The sequence below is a fragment of the Rhincodon typus genome, chromosome 2 (assembly GCF_021869965.1).
Source record: "Rhincodon typus isolate 14 chromosome 2, sRhiTyp1.1, whole genome shotgun sequence".
Lineage (NCBI taxonomy): Eukaryota > Metazoa > Chordata > Chondrichthyes > Orectolobiformes > Rhincodontidae > Rhincodon > Rhincodon typus.
The window spans coordinates 31,269,237-31,294,236 of record NC_063333.1 but is presented as its reverse complement, the minus strand read 5'-3'; the positions used below and the strand labels follow the sequence as shown (position 1 = coordinate 31,294,236).

At 37.9% G+C, this 25,000-nt stretch overlaps 1 protein-coding gene across 1 annotated transcript in view; it reads left to right on the top strand.

The window, feature by feature from the left end:
• The window catches only part of LOC109916422 (zinc finger E-box-binding homeobox 1), a 175,246-nt gene that overhangs the window by 50,953 nt on the left and 99,293 nt on the right, over positions 1 to 25,000 (top strand). Inside the window, exon 2 of the mRNA XM_048606728.1 lies at positions 24,678 to 24,887. Coding sequence (XP_048462685.1) covers positions 24,678 to 24,887 — 210 coding nt within the window. The remainder of the gene's footprint in view (positions 1 to 24,677; positions 24,888 to 25,000) is intronic.

Genomic DNA, 25,000 nt, shown 5'->3' with positions numbered 1-25,000 from the left:
AGGGAGTGGTTGAAGATTTTCTTCCCACAAGGAAGTTAAGTGAACCAGATAGCAACCTTGCAACCACGGTCAAAAACATCATCTATCAGACCAGTTTTTAATTCCAGACTTGCAGTAAATGGCAGAAGCCTTTAGTACCATCAACATACAGAGGAATCGAAGCATACAGATCCACAATTCCCTGAAAGTGGCAACAAGTGGATAAGGTGGTCAAGAAGGGAGGCAGTGGCCTCCAGGTATTATCACCTGGACTGTTAATCCAGAGACACAGGTAATGTTCTGGGGACCTGAGTTTAAATCCTGCCACAGCAGATGGTGGAATTTGAATTCAGTAAATATCTGGAATTAACAGTCTTTTTGTTAGAAGAAAACCTATCTGGTTCACCAATGTCCTTTTAGGGAAGGAAACTGCCATGGTATTGCGGTTGACTCATAACTGCCTTCTGGGCAATTAGGGATGGGCAAGAAATGCTGGCCTAGCCAGCGACTCCCTCATTCCCCGAATGAATAAAAACTGCTATCATTGGTTGTCATAGGATTTAAAAAATTGCCAAGTCACTTTGCAGCTGTATAGAACTTTAATTAAACCACATTTGGAATATTGTGTACAGTTCTGGTTACTACTCTACAGGAGAGATATGGAGGCTTTAGAGAGGGTACAAAAACAGTTTACAGGTGGTAGCCTTGTTTGGAGGGTATTAGCTATGAGGCGAGGTTGGACAAACTTGGTTTCTTTTCATTTGAATGTCAGAGCTGAGGGAGGACCTGATAGAAGTTTACAAAGTTATGAGAGGCATGGATAGAATGGACAGTGGTAGTCTTTTTTTGCAGGGTAGAATTGGTTTAAGGTAAAAAGGGGGTAAGTATAAAGGAAGTGTGAGGCAAGCTTTTTTTTTCAACAGTGAGTGCTAAGTGCGTGGAATGTGCTGCCAGAGGAGGTGGTGGAGGTGAATACAACAGCAATGTTTATAAGGCATCTTGATAGATACATGAAGGATATGGACCATGTAGAAGCAAAAGGTTTTCAGTTGAGAAAGGTGTCATGTGTCAGCGCAGTCATGGCAAGCTGAAGGGCCTGTTCCTGTGCTGTGCTGTTCTTTGTAGTCCTTGTACTCTATTTTGCCTGAATTAAAATCTCGCCATATACCATGGTGGATTTGAACCAGTTTCCCCAGAAGATGTCTGGAACTGTGGGATTATTAGTTCAATGACATGACCACTAGACCACTGCTTCCCCTTTTGGTACTAACCTATCCATTGGAAGTATGCGATCAACATTTTAAGTTATTCAAAATAGTTATTGAACTGGTATTAATCTGAAGAAGTGTTGATTAAAAGTTGAAACTGACTTCCCAATTACTCGCAAGTTTATTCATTTGGTAGCTAAGCCATTACAGGTCACTTTGCTGGTTGGTTTAGAAGTAGTTGACTTCAGTGGGCAGTGGTAAGCTTAAACATGAATAGTTCACACTATGGAAATGTCAGCAGTGATGGAACTGAGGCCAATTTTTTAATCTGTCTTTAAGGATGTTGTGACATTTTCATGGGTTTTATCATCTAAGTTATACTGAAGTAAAACTGGTGTTCACTGTTCTGCAGTGATATGTACACTGTTTCAGCTAGACGAGAGAGAATATTTGTGGTTAACCAAAGCCTTCCAATTCAGACATAGCTTTCATTTCCAAAGTCAGTCTTCCATTTTGCTATTAACTAAAGCATAGTTTATTGCTCTTGATGTAACAATATTTACAATATTTATTTATAACATTGCAGATCACAGGTACATGCGTTTAAATGTTATCTGACTAGCTTCACAAGTTATATATGCTTTATCACATAATTTGTCATTGCTATGAATCACATACAACTGAAGGAACTCATTTACATTGTATCTTAACTCTGAAATCTCACCTGCTCCAGAAGTGAGTAGTAATGTATCTGAAGAGATTGATTAGAAAATAGTTTTTAACTGAAACAGTTTGCCTACAAGCTAGACTTGATGTAATTTTTGAGTATTATTTATTCTAGTTAGCCATATACGCAAGCACTTGTTTGAAAAGAATGTGAACTACGTAGAACATAGAACAGTACAGCATAGTATAGGTCCTTCGGCCCACAATGTTGTGCCAACCTATTATCCTACTAAGATCAACAACTGTTACATCTTTTTTGAATATGTTGAGGTCTTTAATGTGTTAAAATAAATTTGACTAACTGCACAATTTTGTGTCAAGATGCAATATATCAATGGTACCACAGGGTCTTGCATCTTCATTTCATGCATTGCAACCCTGATTTCAACTTTACCATTTATTATGGGCACAAAGTAAGAATTAGTTGAACATTGTTTGCTGTGGAGAAACATTCCAGTACTGGATATCTGATAGTGGACCACTTACACGCAACAGTGGTTGATGAAACGTCCAGTATGATTACTTGGGGATGATTTTCTAGGCCACCATCTCCATTGAAGAAAATACCTGGGCAGGTTAAAAGTGTGAACCTTAGTAAAAATGACAAAAGTAGTCAATCAACTGAAGTTTTTTTTTAGTTGTACATTTCTCTGGGTCATGGAAGCTTACATTTTCAAACCTGTTGGAAAATTGTAATTTTTTGGGCGTGGAGAAGAATGGCAGAAAAATCTTACTTTGTCAACATGTACAAACCTTCACTTCTCATTTTCAGCCATAAGCTCTGTATTCCTTTTTTGGTTGCAACCCTCTAACAAAGTCCCAGATTGATGTGCCATTACAAGGATGTTATATTTATACTTAAAGTTTCACATGATTAAGTAAATACTTGTTTGTTATCTGTTTCCAGAATACTGACTGACAACAAAGATTTGTTTGGTATTTTCTAAATGTTTAGGGAAATGAAGTGAGACATGACTCATATTCCAGCATGTGCAAGTAATGTAAATTTTACAGCAAGGTTACACGCACGAAAATTCAGCTGCCCCTTTACACAAGGAGAATTTAATTACAATCTATATCAGTAATTTTAACAGTTTTGTTTTTTGTCAACTGAGGGTTCCTTCCTAACTTTCTTTTTCTAAATTAGCAATTTCTCATTGACTCTGTGAGCAATATCTTGTTGTGATACTGAAACTGCTCATTCATTCTGTATAGCTCAGGTTCTAGATTACTATTTATTTTGTAAATGTAGAATATTGGGATTAGTTCACTTATACTAGATACAGAAACAACTTTCAGCATTCTCTGCTTGTTTATAGTTGGTCTGATATAAATAGCTAGAATTAGAATTTCAATTTGATCTTGGTACCATCTCAAGTTTACTAGTAAATTAATTTTCTTGGTTGACGTAACTTCAGCTTGGTTTCTCATGTAAGTTTTTAATTTAATTTTCCTCCACTGCTCTTAGAAAATTTAAACCACGGACCTAGGCATGGTGAACCTAGCATACTTTAAAAGTGACTGAAGCTAATGCTAAGAACTTTAGTAGGAATGAGTTGCAAGTTCAAGCAGAGAGTAATGAAGCTTTCTGAGAAATCATTAGTGATGTGTCTGTATGTTATGCAGGCAAATGTTCATCCACTTTAAGTGGAATGATGGGCATATGTAACTTCACTGGGTAATTTTCCTTCCTGTTCTATTGCATATCTTGCATTTCCTTGATATCTTGATTGAGTGAATCAGATGGTTGGAATGGGTATTAAAAATAGTTAATTATAGTTAGCAAGTTGAAAAGAAATTGGGAATTCCCAGCACTTCGCTATGAAAAATAAAGTTTCACTGTATTGCTTGTGTACTTTCTTCATGGCTTGTAATGACATTTATCGCACAGTTTTTGGTACTCTGAGCAGTATGCCTACTTAGTAATTTAAATAATTTATCTTCAGTGTTGCTACAGGGTAGTTTAATTTCACAAATTGTTGGTAAAATTCTTGCAAATACAGAGGATGGGCACAGATGGACTAAACCTTCTACAGTTACTGCTGCGTTTAGTCTAATAGTACTAGTTTAAAACATTTGCTGATTTGCTGAGCATTGGGATATTTCCAAGTTAAGAGATTCTCCTGGATGACTGAACGAAAAATTCTTTGCCCTCTCAACAGCTGCAAGAAAACTACATAATTAAAACTTTGGAAAATTGTATGCTTGATACATTTTTATTGAAGGAAATTCCTACCTGAAAGAGACTTGTAATATAGCATCTTCAAGGCATGCTTAAGGTTTATAAAATATGCATATGTACTTCAACAATGATTTTCAAAAAACGTTAATATTAAATTCATGATTATGAGCAACAAATTAGTTCTAGAATTGTCTTTTGTATGAAGTTGTCAAGTATTTATTAACTTTGTGTCATGTTTTAGAAATTCTTGCTTTTGACATGGATGAATGTTCATTATTGAAAATGAACTATATTTATGATTTGAGAAATTTGATTTTGTCCAAAAAGTTACTTGGAGCATTTTTGTCTTGAGCTTCTAGCATAATTTAATTTATTGCAACTTCAGTCTTTTAATTCTTAGAAGCATACGTGTTGCCCTTCTTTAAGTTAAGTGTACAAATTCATTTTGAAGCCTAACTCTCATAAATGTTTGTCACTGAATTCTAGAACAAAAACAGAAGTTGCTGGAAAAGCTCAGCAGGTCTGGCAGCATCTGTGAAGAAAAAAATCAGTTAACGTTTCGGGTCCAGTGACCCTTCCTCAGAACTGAATTCTATATTGGTAACAATGTTTTTTGCCTTAAATTTTCAAACTATATTGTCATACCATGCTTAGTCTTCAGGCACAACATAATCCGTAAGTGTCCTACAATCTCACCAACACATTTGTCTTTGGCTGATCAGCCATTTATATTTAATTGTGAGATGTTAACATAGCGGTGTTGATACAGATATGATTGGTCACTCACTCTCTGTGACAGAAAAGACAAGCTGCCAACTTTTGTTTTCTGTCGGGCACTGATTGACTTGCAGTGCATTTCTACCATGATTACATACTCAGTTTTATAACTCTTTTTGTGCTGAGGTTGGTCAAATTTCATGTAATTAAAGATAGTAAAAATGATTACTGACTCTATTACTCTCTTCTTTATCTAACTGGTTGTTGCAAGTTTTGCGTAGTAGCCTAAAGTTGACTTGAACATTACAATAAAGCCCACAGACAGCACATTTTCAAAATTTTTGTGTTTGCCAGCCAATAATGAGTTTTGTTTCCTTGCTTTCAGTGAGAAAGCTGACAAATGTACATTTTTGCCCTTTTGTAGGATTTGAATTGTGTCCACCCATTTTAATTTCAGGATGATGTTTGACTTAAAAATGCTTTCATATGACTTGTGCCCTGGCAAAGACTTGTTAAGAAAGATATAAATGGGCATCGGTAGATAAGTAACACTGATAGTAAATGACCACAATTATGGAAATTCTTCTGTACTATTTTTAGTTTCTTAGAATTTAACCAAATGCAGAGATGTAATTGGTTTGGTACTCTGATCGGAGAATCCAGTATAGTTATACTAGCGCGGCATTTCAGTGATAAGTTTCTATTCAACTAATCGATTAAAGCTTATTAAATCAATTGCATTGAAGATTATAGAGTGAGATTGGGATCTAAAGTCCCATTACTGTTGTTTTTAGCTAGGCTATTATCTGTATGTTCACGATCAGAAATTGGAGCAGATCCCAATCACCTTACAGTTTGCTGTTTTCTTCACCAGTGGCAGATTATTGCTGCAGTGCGTATTGCCTACAAGCTGCACTGCAGAAACTTGCTGATATGACTTCTTCACCTTCTGTCTACTGCTGAGAAAAGAGAACAAACATAGGGGAACACCACCACTTCAGTCTCACATCATCCTGACTTGGAAATATATTCAATATTCCTTCACTATTATAAAAAAAAAATGAAAGAACTGCGGATGCTGTAAATCAGGGACAAAAACAAAGTTGCTGGGAAAGCTCAGCAGGTCTGGCAGCATCTGTGAAGAAAAAAAAGTTAACGTTTCAGGTTCGGTGACCCTTCCTCAGAACTGATGGTGGCTGGGAAAACATCAGTTTATAAGCTGACCTATAAACTGACGTTTTCCCAGCCGCCATCGGTTCGGAGGGTCACCAGACCCGAAACGTTAACTTTTTTTTTTATCTTCACAAATGCTGCCAGACCTGTTGAGCTTTCCCAGCAACTTTGAAAGAATAAAGACATTTTTGCTAGGTCAAAATCTTGGAACACACTCTACCTTACACGTTTCCCACATGACTGCAATGATTTAAGAATGCAGTACACTACCAACATCTTGATACCGGTCAGTGATGGGCACTAAATGCTGGCCTTGCTGGTGATCCCATTGTTTCATGGACATACCATAAATACGTACCTTTTTTGAGAGCTTTTCTCCAAAAGAACACAGTGGCTCTGTGGCACTAATTTGTTACCACCTGAATATGTGTGTTTTGTCGTTTGGGAGTTGACCCATTAGCAAATGCAAATCCTGTTCTGGCTGCACTGAAAGTTCACGATTGTGAGATAATGTGCGTTTATGTCTGGGATCCCTCCATCTCACCCATATTCCCTTGCACTAATTGTAGGAAGCTGGTTGGACAAGGTTAGAACCACAGTCCATCTTGTACAGCTTTTTAATTTAATTATGAATGTTTGTGTTTATCTTTTTTAAAGGGATGTGAGCTGCACTGTCTAGTGCAGCAATTATTGACCATCCTTAATTGCTGTTATAAAGATGGTCATGAACATGGGGATCAACCCTGGTTTAATGAGGAGTTCGAGAAGCAGTGCCAGGCTGTCATCTTGAAGAAACAACACCGGTGTACTTGCATACAAAACAGCATAAGCAGCAGTTGATAGTGCAAAGCAATTCCACAGCCAATGGATCAGATCTAGGCTCTGTACTTCTACCAGATACAGTCGAAGTTCATTGGAAGAGAAGAAGGCTCCAGAAACATTCCCTGTCTCCATGATGGCTAGGTGGGTTGGGGGTAAGCAATCAGTGCACAAGGTAAGGCTGAATCATTTGTAACAATTTTCAGCCAGAAGTACCAAGTGGATGATCCATCTCTGCCTGTGCTCGAGGTGTGCAGCATGATTGAATTGGCTGAAGACTAGCATCTATTTCATGCCACGTGATGAAGAAAAGATTGATAGCAATGGATACTGCAGTGGCTTTGGGCCCTAACAGAATAAAGGAGATAGTACTGAGACATGTGCTCCAGAACTTGCCTTGCTCTTTGCAGCTGTTCCCGTACAGCTACAGCACTGACGTCTGCCCAGCAATAGGGAATATTGCCCAGGTATGATCTATGTACAAAAAGCAGGACAAATCCAACCTGGCTAGTTACCAACCCACCTATTCTGGTTCATTAGCAAAATGATGGAAGGGGTCATCAGTGTTCTGAAGCAGTACTTGCTTAGTGACCTGCTCATTGATGCTCAGTTAAAATTTTGCTAGGGCCATGCAGCTCCTGACCTCATCAAGTCTTGGTTCAAACATGGACAAAGGAAGCGAATTCCAGAAATCAGTTGAGAGTGACTACCCCTGATTATTAAAGGCACAATTGACCAAGCATCAAGCATCCTTTGCAAAACTAAAGTCCGTAAGAATCATGTTCAACCCTCCATAAGTACTAGGCAATGCTCATTTCCAACAAGTGATAATTTGCCCATGCATTACTGCTGCTGAATTCCCCACTCTAAAACACCTGGGGATTACCATTGACTGGCAACTAAACTGGACTCATCATATAAATTCTGTGGCTATAAGAATGGGTCAAAAGTTAGAAATTCTGCAGCAAGAAACTTTCCACCTATGCCTGATCATTATTAGATTCCTAACTCCAGATTATTATTGAATTCAAATTCTACCATCTGCCATGGCAGGATTCAGACCCAACTCTCCAGAACATTACTTGCGTCTCTGGATTAATAGTCTGGCAATTTTACCACTACACCATCACCTACCTGTTAGTATTGTGTGTACTGGTTGTACCTAACATGAATGAAATGCAGTGGCTTATGTTGACAACTCAGACTTGATTTAAACTGAGCTTCCAGTGCATTACCTTGGTCTGTGGACTACTAGTCCAAAGACAATATCACCGTGCTAGAATCTCTACATGCTTAATGACTCCATTTCCTCCCCAAATTTTAGTGTCTGTTTGTATATTTTTTGACCTATTCTACTGTAGCTGCTATTCTTGGCTAAATTTCCATCCAAGCCCTATGGCAAGGGGTTCACTTAGCTCTGAACTGAGACAAGATCAGGTATTTCAGACTTGTATGGTGATTGGTCTGTGCCTATTTATAGTGACTTTAATTACTCTGCTTGAGCATGTGATGAAGCACTTCTGGGCCTGGTAGGACACGAACCAAGACCTTTGGGTCCAGAGGCAAGGATATTCTCTCTGAATAAATTAATCAAAGCCTTTTGTTCTCGATATTTAATTCTTCGTACCTCTTATAATGAAGCCACATTTAACTGCTGTGCTTGTCAAGATAATAATATTGCTCAGTCCTTCTGTCTTGAATGACATTAACTGAGTCGGCCGACTTGTATTCTTGATTGGCCTGGCCTTAACGTAATCTTTAAAGAGCTCTTTCCTGCATCCAATATAACTTTAAAAAATTTCTATCATTGCATTCTTTTTATAAATGCTTTTTATGAACTTATGTTATTTTGTAGTAAATTGAATTTTAAAAGCAATTTTGTCTGTTTTGGAATAGTCTGTCAGATGGGATGAGCATTCTGTACCAAGCTTGTCCAGTCTTACTGCCATGCTCATATTTCTAAAGCTTCTGTCTTTGTCAGTAAAATTGTTAATTTGGTAAGGAAGGACTTCAGCAATGGATCTGATACTTTCATCTTGCTATTTCCCATTGGACTGTTTCATTTCTTTCAAAAGTGAAGAGTTGTGTGCTCCACACCTGGTATCTTTATCCATCTTGCTCATAAATTCTGTAGTTCACTATGGCAGTTGTTAAACCCAACCGTATTGAAATTCAATTATTGCCATTGTGCTGTCCTTTGCTCTCCTCTGAAATTTTTGTCGAAAAAGCATCTCTGAATCATTTTTCCATATCCTTCAGTCTCAATAGTGCTGTTTCTTATGGTTTTTATCTGAGAACAATATGTTAGGGCTGGACTAGACCATATGGTCTGTTGAGCTTGCTCCACCATTCAATATGTTTATGGTTAATCTTGGGTTGCCACTTCACTTTGTCATCTGATTTCCGTACCCCTTGATTCCTTTAGGGTAAATGTGTTTTAGATTCCCTGACCAGCAGAAACAATTTCTCAGCATCTAGTTTGTCAAGTTCTTAAATCTTGAATGTTTATATTGAATCTGCTGTCATCTCTAGAAAATATAACCCATATTTACTCAGCCTGAGATCATAGGACACTCTTATCACAGAATCCAATCTCGTAAATGTTGGCTGTTCCAGCTCAAATGTAGTATATCCTTCCTTAAATTTGGAGACCAAAAACCCACACTCTATTCATGATGTGGTCTCGCCAAAACTTTGTGCAAGAACAGGCAGCAAAGCTTTTATATTTCTATGTCTTTAATCCCCTTGCAATTCAGGCATCATGTCATTTCCCTTCTGAATTGCTTGCTGTGCCTGCATGTTGAATTTGTGCTCTTTGTATGAGGATACCCAGCGCTGAAACTTTGCAATTAGCAGTATGGTAAATCCTTGTTTAGAACAAAGAGCAGTACAGTACAGGAACAGGCCCTTTGGGCCATCAAATCAGTGCCAACGATGATGCTATTCTAAACTAATTGCATCTGCTTGCACATGGCCCCTATCCTTTTATTCCTTGCCTGTTCACATCTGTCTGAATGACTGTTAAACATTGCTGTTGTATCTGCTCTACCATCTCCCCCTGGGAGTGTGTTCCAGGCACTTATCACCCTCTGTGTTAAATGAAAGCTTGCCTCGCACATGTTTTTTTAAAAATTTTATCACCACCCCCACCCCCAAAACCTATGCCTTCTCCTCTTTGACATTTCAATCCTGGGATTAAGACTCTGAATATTCACCCTATCTGTACCCCTCAAATTTATATAACGTGTATCATGTTGTCCCCTCAGCCTCCATCAGTTTGGTTAAAACAATCCAACTTCTTCCAACCTCTTCCGATAGCTATTGTGCTCCAATCCGGACAATATTGTGGTAAATCTCTTCTGGCCCCCTCTCCAAAGCCTCTACATCCTTCCTATTGTGTGGTGACTAGAACTACACACAACAGTCCATATGTAGCCTAACTCAAGTCTTGTACAGCTGCATAATGACTTGTCAACTTTTATATTGAGTGCCCTAACCAAGGAAGACAAATGTGCTGTATGCCGCCTTACCACCCTAGCCACTTGTGGCAGCTATGGATTTGCACCCCAAGACCCATCTGTATAATCAGTGCTCTTTTACATTTACTGTAGAGTTTTCTCTTGTGTTTGGTCTCTCAAATTGCAAAACTCACATGTCCGGATTAAACTCCATCTGCCATTTTTCAGCCCAATTTTTCAATTGAAATGTACATTACATTACTGACTGAAGAGATCAGCACTCATCCTTGCAGAGCACCACTAGCACAGACCTCCGGTTAGAAAAACACTTTTCTCTACAACGATTATGACCGCGTCTTCTATGACCAAGTCAATTTTGTATCCAACTTGACACTGCTGTGTATCCCATGTGACTTAATCTTCTGGACCAGCTTACCATGAGGGACCTTATTAAATGCATTAGTCAAGTCCATGTAGACAATATCCACTGCCCTACCCTGATCAATTATCATTGTCACTTCCTCAAAATCTCACATATTATGAGACAAGACCACCCCTGTACAAAGCCATGCTGACTATCCCTAATTAGTCTATTCTTTTCCAAATACAAGTAAATCCTGGCCCTTAGAGTCTTCTCCAGTAATTTCCCTACTACTGATGTAAGGCTCACCAGCCTATACTTTGCTGGATTATCCTTTGTTGCCTTTCTTAAAGGAACAACATTAGCCATTTTCCAGTCTTCTGGAATTTTACCTGTATCTAAAGAGGATACAAAGCTCTGTCAAGGCCTCGGTGATATCTTGCCTTGCCTTCCTCAGTATCATGGGATAGATTCCTCCCGGCCCTGGGGACCTCCTGTTTCTCCAGACACCCAATGCTACCACCTCAACGATATGCCTTAGAATATCAACAGATTCCTCCTTAATCTTAGCATCAGTTTTTATAGTTTTTAAACTTGCCCAACTTGTGCTTTCCTTTAATGTCTAATAAGTTGACATAGAAACATAAGGACTGCGAGTAGGTGTAGGCAATTGAGCCCCTTGAGCTTGCTGTACCATTAAATAGCAATCTCATCTCTGCCTCAAGTCCACATTCCTGTCTGCTGTTCATAACCCTTCAGCTCATGATGAATTGAGTAAATTTGAGGAATTTTTTAAGATGTCCTGACATCCACCACACACTCTCGGGTAGTGAATTTCAAAGATTCATGATCGTTTGAGAGAAGTAATTTCTTTTTGTCTGTTTTAAATCTGTTACCCCTTATCTAAAGCTAGGAGCTATTGTTCTTGATTGGCCCACATGAGCAAACATTTCTGTTTACTTTAAGATGTTATATACCTCAATTAGGCCTCCTCTTATTCTTCTAAACTCTGGATACTATAGGCCTAAACCGCTCAGTCTTTCTCCTCAAGACAAATGCCTCCTCTCTGGAATTAATCTAGTGAACCTCCTCTGAACTGCCTCCAATACCATGACATCCCCCCTTCAAGTAAGGAGACCAAAACTTTATATAATACCCTTGTGATTTTACTAATGCCTTATGTGGTTGCATCAACACTCCTGTACTTTATACTCTAGTCTTTTTGCAATAAATGCCAAAATTTCATTTGCCTTCCTTAATTACCTGCTGTACCTGGACACTGGTTTTCTGTGATTCACACACAACGACACCCAGATCCCTCTGAAACAAAGCACTCTCCAGTTTCACTCCATTTGGATAATAAACTCCCCTTTCTCCTCTTTCAGCTAAACTGGATAACTTCACACTTAAACTTCATCTTCCAAATTTTGGCCCATTCACCTAACCTATCTATAATCATTTGTAAATTTCTTACTTCATTGCAACTTACTTTGCCATCTATTTTGGTATCATCTGCAAATTTGGCTATACTGTAGTACTTTCTATCTGCATATCCAAGTCACATTTGTGGCCCTGACAACTGAACCCTGTGGCATCCTACTAGTTACATCTTGCCAACCAGAAAAAGGCCCATTTATCCTGACTGTGTTTTCTGTTGGTTAGCCAAGCTAATAAATTGCTCCAACCCCATGTGATCTTAGCTTGTGTATTAACCATTTATACAACACATTATCGGATTCCTCCTGGAAGTCCAGATAAGCTACATTCTACTGGATCTCCATTATCCACCTTGCTTGTTAGGTCTTCAAAGACCTCTAGCAATTTAATTGAACATGATTTACCCTTCTATAAACCCCACACACTCTGATGGGTTGTGCTTTGATGTTGCAAATATCCTGTTGATAATGAATTCTAACAATTTTCCAATGACACATGTTAAACTAACTGGCCTATCATTTCCTACTTTATGCCTCCCTCCCTTTTGAATAAGGACATTGTATTGCCATTTTTCCACTCCCTGGAACCTTTCCTATATCTAGGGAAGGTTGGAATATTACAAGGAATGGATCCATTATCACTGCTGCTGCTTCCTTTAAGATCATAGAATGTAGTCCTTCAGGTGCTGGGGACTTGTCTGCACTCCCAGTTGTTTGTTCAGTACTTTTTTCCCTGGTGGTGATTTTTCCAAGTTGTTCTCTTTCTATAACGTCTACATTATCTGTTACTGTTGAGGTAGTACTAATGCCCTTCACCATGAAAACAGGAAAACATTTGATTTAGTGACTCCACCAGTTCACCATTATCAACACTCTAGCCTCGTCCTTTGAGGAGCCAACCTTTTTCTTTTTAGATACTTTCTTCCCTTTTACATACATATAGAAGCTGTTGCTATCTGTTTTTACATTCTGTTAGCTTTCTTTCATAATTTATCTTTGCTCTTTTTATTAATTTTTTTGTAACTCTTGGATCTTTAAAAGTTTCTCTATCCACCAGCCTGCCTCTTGCCTTAGCAACGTGTGGTATGCCTTAGTTTTTGTCTTTATATTATTTTCTTTGCTTATCCATGGATGAATTTAGTCTTCTAAATCCCTGGTGCATACCTCAGTGTCCTCACACCTTTGATTTCTAGCCAGATTTGATTAAAGTTATTCATTTGGATTGTAAATAGCCAAATTCTGAGCACTGATCCTTAGGCACTCCATTAGTCATTGTCTACAAACCTGAAAATACCTTGTTTATGCCGAAGATAAAACCAAGCATTGTGATGCTGGAAATCGGAAACAAACCAAATTAGAAGTTGCATGAGAAACTCAGCAGGACTGGCAGCATCTATGGAGATGTGCAAAGAAGGGTCACTGGACTCCAAACATCAACTGTTGACTCACCACAGAGGCTGCCAGCCTGCTGAGTTTCTCATGCAACTTCTATTTTTGTTTACCTACTCTTGGTTTCTGTCCTTTGCCATAGACAGAGTGGATTTGTTAATGTACCAAATGCTTTTTGGCAATCCAAGGTATTTTGTTTTAATTTCATGGGGCATGGGCATTGATTCCATTCCTAACTGCATTTTAACTGACATGCTTGGCCATTCCAGAGAGTATTTAAGAGTTGACCACTTTGCTGAAGCAGGAGTCACATGTAGATCAGATCACCTAAAGATTTCCTACCCTAAAGCACAGGTGAATTAGATAGGTTTTTACAACAATCGATGATGATTGTGTTGGCTTTCATGACTCGAACTAACTTTACATTCCAGAATTGTTACTTTGATATAAATTCAACGGCCATGATGTACCCTGAGCATTAGCCTGGGCCTCCGAATTATCAGTGACATTACCACTTATTATCTTCTCTATTTCTTACATCTGCTGCCTCCCCTTCATCTGTACAAAAAACACAAAAAGAAATTGATCAAACAGGATTTCTTTTTGGTAAAATAATGTTGACTTGTTCTAATCATGCAATGCTTTTCCACATGTTGTTAAAACATTTCTAATAATAGGTTCTCATGGTTTCCTAATGATTATATCAGCCTAATTGGTTTGTCTTATTCCTTTCTTGTAAAGAAAAGTGGTTTACATTTGCCAGTTTTGAATGTAATAGGAAAATTCCTGAATGTTGGAAGTTTGGAAAATCATAGCCAGTGCAATTATCTCTCTCAGCACAGTAAAGTTCTGGGGATTTATCATTTTTAGGTCTCTTGACTTCCCCCAGAACTTTGTCTCTGATTATTGACTTAATTTCCTGACTCTTTTTTAAATCCCCTAAGCTTCCCTCTATTTCTGGTATGCTTGTCAAGGCAAAAATGAAGTGTTTGTTCAATGCCTTAATCAATTGGCTTTTGCCCCATGATCATTTCTGCTACTTCTGCTTCTAAAGGAACTGTTGCATTCACAACTCGTTAATACGCTTGCAAAAGCTCCTACAATCCATTTTTGCATTCGTAGCTAGTTTACTCGCCTGCTCTATTCCCCCCCCCACCCCGGCTCCAAACATGTTTTGTAACCCTTTTGTTTCTAAACCACTCCCAATCCTCAGACTTCGTACTGTTCTTGACACCAGCTTGTAAGCCTCCTGTTCTAATCCAGTACTATCCTTAACTTCCTGAGTAAGCTACACTTGGGCCTTTATTTTTAGTGGAATGTATTTTGTTGGACATGTTGAGTTGTTTCTTTAAATGTTTTCCACTGTTTATTTACCGCTATACATTTCAGTCTATTCAGTGAATGAACTTGTAGCCATTGCCACTCTCCTGCTAATATAATTGGCTTTGTTTAAGCTCAGTGATTAAAATATATCATTTTCTGTCTCACCAGTGATATTATGATTACTGTTTCCCAGTGGATCTTTATGATATTACTAATAACTCTGCCTCATTACAAAATCTAAATTAGCTTTATTCCTAGTGTGTTTCACAACATATTGCTCCAGGAAACTGTCAAGGAATTTTCTATGAACTATAGTGACAAGTGACTTGGGTGGCTGTTTTATTCTAACTTGAGTGCTTGTTGATGGTGTGAGAAAATCATCATCTGTTCTCTGCCATTTATAATAACCAGGATCCAATGTATAAAATCCATAAACCACCTTTTTGGTCACAATTGCACATGTTCCATTGTGTTTGGGATGTGACTATTGGAACTCCCTCCAAACCTACGCAGATTCAAAATTCGGCCTGTTTTACCCACTCTTCATTGTCCCCAAACACTCTATCCTGCTCTACCATAGTCACTTTTCAAATACCTCCAGCCTGGTTTTCTGTTCCTGGCCTCTTCTGCCATCAGTTAGCAATTTGTCTTTTTTTTTAATTCACTAACCATCCAACTCTCTAATTTTCCTTGATCATTTCATCTTATATTTATCAACTTATAACTGTGGTCCAAAATAGAATGTTGTGACAAAGAGCTGTGGTTTATTTTGCCAGTTTATTTGTATCCTTTGTCATTTAAATAAGTTAAACGTTCTTGCCCTTTAGCTGTTTGTTCATGTGTTGAAATTCATGTAACCATTGTGGTTTTAGGTCAAAGGTCTGCAGTTCACTTAGCACCAATTTGGAGAGAAACGATGACTGATCCCTTATCTGCATGATGGTGCCTCGCATTATTACTTTATTGGATAGTACAAAAATTGGTTCAGACATTCTGGAAGATTAGTTTGCATTTGTTTTTCTGTAAGTTGCACTTTTTGTGCAAGTACAACTATTTTCAGATCTTTTGTTTTACCAAATTATCTTTCGATTTCCATGTCCTACTTAATCTTCCAAAACCAGGAGAAGCAAGAAATGCCCTATTTAGAAGCCATATTTTTTAACGTAAAACCACATCTGTTTAACTGCTTCCCCCTCAATTGCAAAGTGCCATTGACATCATCAAATCTGAACCTTTGAATCTAACCACATAAGAAAGCTTTTTCAGTATCAGTTTAGAAGGATGTCAGGAATGTCCAGGACACCAAGATCAAGAATGATCTGAGAGCATTACATGGAAAAGAAACAATAGCATTTTAAAAAAAAAAGTCCACAAAACCTGAATGCAAGGATTTGTGAACATTTTCAAAAGTTTAAAAAAAAGCTAGAACATGTCTTCATGATCCTACATTAGTGTTATACAAAGAAAAAAGCTGTAATGTTTCTAAGTCATCCAGCATAGTAGTTCATGAAAACTCATGTATTTACCTAACTTCTCTTTTAATGGATGCAGATATATTAAATTTAGGATTGTTATCATGAGCAATTGGTTAAGTCAACTAATGCTTCATGGAAAATTATACTATTGTATTACAAGTTGGCCAGAATAATATATAATAATAATATAATTTTCTCTTCATTGATATCTATTGCACGTCCCTAGTTATTCTAAACAGGTGACCCAACTTCGTGAACCAGTGTAGTTTGTGATGAATGTGCTTCCACATTATTAATAAGTGGAGATTCCAGGTCTTAAACATCACTGTTCTGTTTATAGTCCCCAAATCAAAGTCAGGATGGCATGGGATTTTGTAAAAAGTGGTTGAGATTGTGATATTTGAATACATCTGCTTTCCTTGTCCTTCAAACTTGTGCAGATTTGGAAGGTACTACCAAAAAAAAGCCTTGTCAATTTAAAGCAGTGCATCTTGTAGACCATGTTTACATTTCAGTCATTGTATGCTGATAGTGGAGAAATGCAAGGTTAATCTGGTAAACGAATGCTGATCAATTACTGGTCAAGAAATTCAGGTAATCAAACGTAAAGTTCTTCACAGGAGACCTCTACCTAAAGTTAAAGCCCTTGAAATCAAAGATATTATTGACCTGGTTAACCAATTCGCTGAGCAGCAGAAGGTAAACAGGAATTCTAATTGGCAAGATGTGATCAGTGGTCCTGCAGGATCTGTGTTGTGGTCTTGACCATTCATCATTTTGGTGCATAGAATATCAAGCTATGTATCAAATTTCACAAAGTTAGGTGGCATTATAACCAAGTTAGATGAAGGCATAAAGTTTGACATGTCAACAGGTTAAGTAAATAAGCAAAAAAGATTTTGTCAGAAAATGTGAAGGCATCCATTTTGGAACCAAAACTATAGAACAGGGTACTTTGTAAATGGTGACAAGGTACAAATTAGAGAATCTCCGAAGAGAGTTCAGTGGTGTGGAGACGGTTATCATTTGGGTAAAAATGTTATTAATAAGTAAATAATCAAGAGCTAATGAAATGCTGGCCTATAAGCTAGAGGACTAGAGTGCAGGTTGTTTAAAAGTTCTTCTGCTTCAGTTAGACAAAGTCCTGGTTTGTGTGTGGAATGAACTGCCAGAGAAAGTGTGGATGTAGGTACAGTTAAAATGTTTATAAGATGTTTGGATAATTTCATGAATGAGCAAGGCATAGATATTGGCCAAGTACAAGTAGGTGGGACTAGTTTTAGTTTAGGAACATGGATGACGTGAACTGATTGAACCAAAGACTTTGTTTCATTGTTGGATGACTCTGACTCTATTTAAAGTTTTCAAAAAAAGTTCCAAATTTCTGTCTACCTTTGGTACGTAAAAGGATTTCTTAATGTTAGAATTCTCGCTGATTTTTCATTGTTTTACTTCGCGCTTTTTTTGGTTTGGAGCTATGAACTGAATACTGACCTGTTCGGAGCGTGAGCAGCGCCTTGTTTAAAAAAGAACAAACAAGCTGTTGTTTGCTTTGAGGTCAGGCCAGAAAGTTAATTGCAGGTTATTTCTCTTATAAAAAGTGCTCTATAGATGCTTTGCCTTCAAAGAAACTTTTATGCTCAAGCAGGTCTTGAATGTGAACCTCAGGACCTTGCAGGGAGATGGTCAGTCTGGAAGAGAGAGGCCAGAGTTTGAATTGGTTTTTCAACTGTTTAAGTCAGAAGGATTATACCTGCAAAAGCTGTATTACTCTATGACTCTGTTTATTAATATGTAATTATGCTATGAAGCCAGTGTCTTCTGATTTAACATCTTTCCTGTATTCCTCCCTAACTTAACCTGTTGCCTTCATATTTCCCTCCTCTGTGTGCATTCACATCTGTCTTTTACCCTTACATGCTCATGTCCCTTGCATTGTGTAAAGTCAATCCCTTGCTGCTCTCCATTATTGTTTTCCCACACTTGTTTTTACCCTTTCCCTTCCCAATTGGACAGGCCTGGAAGTTTTGAAGTTGTCTATTCAAAGCCAAAAGAAACCAAGAAAAACGAGAAGGAATTAAGTGGCTTCTGGGCAACATTTGTCCAATGGGCTGTGTCTCAAATATCATAGTTTAGAATCAGAGACTGGATATTTTAAATATAATTGTGCTCATGAGCTGTGATGGTCCTGTATTGAAGTGTCTTTGGTGACTTGCCAATGAACATGCTTGTGATTGTTCTTCTAAATCATGAAAAAGGGCTGTTTAGGTTTGGCAGATTTGCATGGGGTAACTTAAAGTCATTAATCAGGAAATTTCTCAAGTGTAGCTAATGCTGTCTAGTTACCATTTATGGACCTTGATTTCCAGGTTGAAGTAATTACTGTCTGCTTGAAACTAGTTGCTTCCTAATACAGTTCAGTAACTGCTTAATTGACCCAAACGAAGATGATCATGATGAATAAAGTTGAAGGAGTTTATTCAGGGGTTTTGTTGAATGAAAACATATTTTTAATACTTTTTGGAACAAGTCTCAACATTTTGCAGAATTACTAGAGTTTTTTAATAGGATCTTGTTAACGAAAAAGTGTGGAGAAATTATCTGTCGATATAGTTCTATTAAGAAGTTTGCCACCTGCTACTATCTTTAACGTGGTGTTCCTCTTTATATGCTTATTCACTTTTTGAACCACCCCATTAGTTCTTTCTCTCTTGTTACTAACAGCAATCCAGCCTACCATATGCTAGAGAGCATTTTTTTTGCTCATTTTGCTGCTGCTATTGATCAGTGCATATTCATAGATTCATTAAAATAGCGCTGTAGTAAGTTTCCCATTATTCTGTGACCCTTTACTTATAGTTTTATCTTTACCTTTGTCATGCTCCTTATTCTTAATATATTTGTTTCAGTCTTGCCGCAGAAGAGCCGTCCTGGTTCTTTGGCTTAGATCCAGTGCTGTTTGGCTTTCGGTCAAAATATTGTTGTATCTCATGGATTCTTGTATTAATTGATGCTCAAAACCCTCTTCGTGTACTTACTTTGTGATTTGAATTACAGAATCTTCATAAATGAGTCCTGCTCCACCAGTGCATGGATAAGACCTTCAGTATGTAGTAGATAATGATTTGTGTCTAGAACTATCTGTTTCCTCCTTCCTTGGGTAGGAAGGATAATATAAAAACAAAAGCTGCAGAGATTCAGCAGGTCAGGCGGTATCCGTGAAGAGAAACAGTCTATGTTTCAGGTTGATAACTATTCACCAGAACAGGGTCATTGTAATGTTTACTATTGGCACCACTCTCAGGCTGGTCACTTCCTAACAGGTAAAGCTTTCCATTCATAAAATTACCCTTCATTTTTCTGTCAATTTCTGCATCAATTTGATATGCACAGTACTCTTTAGAGTTGTAATGGTGCAGAATGTTGCCATTAGATCCACCATGTCTGCACTGGCTCTGAACATATTAATTTAGTGCCATGTCTTTTCCCTGTAACTCTGCGTATATTGTTTCTCTCTAAATAATCATCCAGTGCTTCATGAATGCTTTAAATGAGCCTACCTCTATCACACTTCCAGGCAATGCATTCAGACTCTATCGATAAATTCACTGATTTTTTTTTTTTTTTTTTTTTTTTTTTTTCTTGCCTCGCATTTGCTTCTCTTCCAAATTTTAGGCTGGTCTCAATCCATTTACAAATGGAAATAGCTTTGCATATCTACTCTGTGGACCACTCATGATTTTGAAAACTGTCAAATCTCCTCTTAGCCTTTTTCTTTACAAGACAAACTGTCCCAAGCTTTCTTAATAACTAGGATGTCTCTTCCCTGGAACCATTCTCATAAACCTCTTCTGCATTTTCTCCAATACATAAATTCTCTAAATTTTGGCATCCCAGAACTGTATGCTGTATATTCCAGCTGTAGTCTAACCAGTGTCTTGTGCAAGTACTTCATTGGTTCCCTGCTCTATGTTTCTAATCATGAAGTTTAGTATACTGCATGCTTTATTAACTTTCCTGTCTACTTGTCTTGCCATTGATAATCACTTAGGTACATTTGCATCCAGGTTTTTCTGATCTTGCACACCCTTTAGTTCCCTTTTATGCTGTCTCTCTAAATTCTTGGTATCAAAATGAATTCTCACACTTCTCCATTTGAAACTTCATCTGCCACCAATTCTGCCCACTTCCTGTATCCTTTTGAAGTTCTGTCTTCTACCCTGTTTACAATCCTTCGAAGGCTTGTGGCATCTGCAATCTTTGAAATTGGGTACAACACACTGATGTCTAGATCATTTATAGATCAGGGAAAGCAAGGATCCCAGTAATGACCCCTGGGGGATCTGCACTGGATATCTTCCAGCTGAAAAATACTCATTAACCTTTTTACTTATCCTTCAGCTAATTTGTACCCAGTTTGCTACTGTCCCTTTTCTTTGATTAATAACTCTATTCATTGTCTGTCTGTGTGGATCAAAGGCATCAAATACCTTTTCAGAGTTTATCAGCTATACTGAACTTGTGTGCTGTTAAATGATTGTGGTATGCTACCATTAACTTTCTCTCACATTTATGAATTATTTCACAAGCATTCATATTTAGTGATAATCTTGAACATTTTACTTAATTCAGCAGCTAACGTTATTTCCTTTGTTTTGTAATTGCCCATTTTCTTTGTTCTTTGGTTAGCTCAAGTTCACTTGACGGCTGATTGATTTAGTGTTGAGTGATGCCGTTAGTGAGTTCATTTCTCAACACTGGCTGAGGTTACCATGAAGGTCCTACCTTCTCAAACTCGCCTCTTGTCTGAGGTGTTGTGACCCTCCAAGTTAAATCACCACAAGTTGTATGCCTAATGAAAGAGTAACCCTATGGTCTGGTAGAACTAGCGACTTTACTATTACTCTTAAAGTAGAATGAAAGGATCCTTGCATTACGGTTGATGACCTTTAGAATTGTCAAAAGGAATCTTTTGCAAGAAATGGGCAAAAGAAATAACAAAATAATACACTTTACTACAATCTTCCAGAGTCAATTACTGAACTGTAAAAGATTATGTTCAAAATGGAGGCAGTGAAAGTAGATTATCAAATGGTAATTAACTGCTATAGTATTCTGGTGTCTAAACAACCATTATAGGTCTTGCACATTTTTACTAAAATCAATAATCTATTTGTGTTGCTATGTAGCAATAAGCATTGAGAATATTGATGATTTCTCTATCAGTGTCATTAGAAACAAAAGACTTAGAGCAATAAGTACTGTGAATTAAGACAATAGCTTTGACTTAGGAAACTTGACATTATGGTAAATGTGTTAAACTTTTGGAAGGATTGATATTTGCAAACAATACAATAATGAACAATCACTGAAATGAGAGCATAATAAATAAAGTGGAGCTTTAAAGTTTTTGAGAAGATTTGTACCTCAGGTTATGGATGAGGTTGTAGACTTGCTCGCCGAGTCAGTGTGTTTGATTGCGGACGTTTCGTCACCCTACTGGGTAACATCGTCAGTGCGCCTCCTGTGAAGCGTTGCTGTTTGGTCCTGCTTGTGATTTAAATGCCTCAGTTTTGCTAGGGTGGTTGGCATCACTTGCGGTTTTGTTTTTCAATGTGTTTGGAGTTCTGGTTGGAATTCCAGGTGTCCAGGAATTCCCTGGCATGTCATTGTTTGGCTTGTGCTATTATGAATATGTTGTCCAATTGAATTTATATCCTTCTTTGTCTATGTGTATTGAGACCAGTGAGAATTGGTCATGTTTTTTGGTGGCTAGTTGTTGTTCGTGTATCCTCAGTGCCAGTTTTTTTCCAATTTGGCCTATGTAATGTTTCTCACAGTCCTTGCATGGTATTTTATATATTACGTTAGTTTATTGGTTGTGGGTAATGGTAGAATATAAGAACAGCCGAGAACACCTGACCAGCATATACAGAAAGACCACCTATGTGGCCCAGATACTTACTTGCACCAGCAACCACACTGGCACCCATAAATGGAGCCGTATCAAGTCGTTATTAAAACGAGCCACATTACACTGCAGCAATCTGAAAAAATTGCTCAAAGCAAAACAGGAGCACTTTTATACAGAGGTTTTAAAAGGAATAGATACCCAAAAAAGCACAACCTGCTGTTACCTCCGCAACAGACCACAACAACATAGGCAGGCAATGGCCTAGTGGTATTATCACTGGACTGTTAATCCAGAAATCCCAGATAATGTTCTGGGGACTCGGTTTCAAATGCCGCCATGGAAGACGGTGGAATTTGAGTTCAATAAGTATCTGGAATTAAGTATCCAACGATGACAGTGAATCCATTGCCAATTGTTGAAAAACGCATCTGGTCCTGGTCCTGGTCCTGCTCCTCTACTGCTTGGCCTGCTGTATTCATCCAGCTCTCACCTTGTTATCTCCGATTCTCCAGCATCTGCAGTTCCTACTATCTCTGGTTCATTAATGTCCTTTAGGGAAGGAAACTGCCTACATGTGATCTGGCCTACATGTGATTCCAGATCCACAGCAATGTGGTTGATTCTCAACTGCTGTCTAGGCAATTAGGGATGGGCAATAGATGCTGCCTAGTCAGTGATTCCTTCATCCCATGAATGAATAAAGGAAGAAGACACAACACAGCCAGACATTAGTTGCCCTACCGTACATCACAGACATATCTGAGATGACCGCAAGACTACTCCGATCCCTAGGTATCAGGGAAGCCCACAAACCAACAACCACCTTGTGACGGCTACTGCCAAACATAAAGGATCCTATACCCACAACCAGCAAAACTAACGTAATATACAAAATACCATGCAAGGACTGAGAAACATTACATGGGCCTAACTGAAAGAAAACTGGCAATAAGGCAAGTATAATAGAATTGAATCACTATTGCATGCTACTATTTGTTAAGGCAAGTTGCTGTTAATAAGTTCTTCACAATGTCATTCCATACCTGAACACTACTGTGACATACCTGCAAAGCTTCATTTCTGCCTACATTAAACTATGTTCCTTCTCACGGTCAATTTTTTTTTTTGTGTGGCTTCTACAAGATGGTGTTTATAATTTTACCTTTCTTAGGGACATGCGTAACCTTAATTAATTCTTCTCATTATTTATCCATACGTGGGATTTCTTTTTTGCAGTAATGTTACTTCAAACCACTTTCATGTTGTTTAATATTCTGCACTGCACACTTCCTTTGCATATGGGTAACTTTTCACTTTCATCTATCCTATTTTTCAGTCTTTCTAAAGACTGAACTAATTCTGTTTTTATATGAATTCATGGGATTTGGGAATTGCTGGCTAAGCCAACATTTATTGCACAACCCTAATTAAGCTTGAGAAGGTGGTGACATCACCATTTTAAAACCTGGAAATCAGCTCCATTGCTTTGTTTAGCCATCCAGAAACCCTCGCAAGTCATTTTTAAGAACAAAATTGCAATACTACCTAGCTTCCCTGGAAGGGCAGCTTAGCTTAGAACGCCCCTTTGGAAAGATTGAGTTAATGCAGAGAAATACTGCAGTTTCTCTACTGTGTGGAATTTTGAGGAACAGTTTCATGTAGCTTTTATATTAAACAATGTTTAAAACAGTGGGGGTGTTACATGTCTAGAAAAAGCTAATTTTTGATTAGCATGTGTGTTGTCCTTTCTGTAACGTTTTAAAAATTTCTAAACCAATTGTAGTAAGAGGACTTTTCACTGAAAATATTTCTTGGGGTTACTGGTTTCCAGAAAAACCTAGTTTGTGTGGATACTGATTTTCTTTGTGATTGAATTTTTAGGAATTTTAAAACTAATTTTTGCCTCTTATTTCAAACAAAATGCAGTGCAGTTGGTTTCCATAGTAAGATTAAATTAATTGGACTACCTGAATACAAATTTCAGTGTTGAGATTGTTAGTGTGAGGTATATAAAATTCTAAAGGTGATTGATATGGTGGACTTTAAACAGCCGTTTGCTCTTTTGGGACAGTCTCAAACAAGAGGTCATCGATATAGAGTGAGTGAATAGGTTCAAAACTGAATGAAAGAGAAACTGCTTCTGAGTTGGGAATCTGTGGAGCTTCACTGCCCCAGAATGCGGTGGTGGCAGAATCAATCAATAGATTCAAGAATGAAATAAATATGTTTCTGATGAAAAATGGCATAAAGGGCTATCAGGAGCAGGCAGGAAAGTAGAGTTGAGACTAGAATAAGATCAGCCATGATCATGTTAAATGGCAGAGTGACTTCAAAGGTGTAATTGTCTACTCCCACTCCCAATTCCTGCAAGACGCAGTGCCATTCTTGATTTTGTTGCCTTAAGAGGAATCTATCGGATGTGACTTCCAGTAATACATTGAAAATGTGGATCACAAGGATCTTAGTGTGCATTATCACTGATGTTAGCATAATCATTTTATTTGTTTTTGTTTTCAGTCACCAACTATAATAATGTAGTTGAAGCAAGTTCAGATACAGATGATGAAGATAAACTGCATATTGTGGAAGATGAGAGTGTGACTGATCCTGGAGATGGTGATACAAATGCACTGGAGGATGACTTGCCAACAAAGCGTTCAGTATTATCAAGAAAAGAGGAGACAGATGAAGAAAATGAGAGCACCAATTGGATTGATGATGATGATGGTAGGTACTTTGGGATTAGTGCTTTGAAAGAATAACACTGCTTGTCTCTTTAATCTTATATAGTTATTGGGGTTTAGACTATCTTGCCTGGAATGATAGTTAACTGTCAGCTC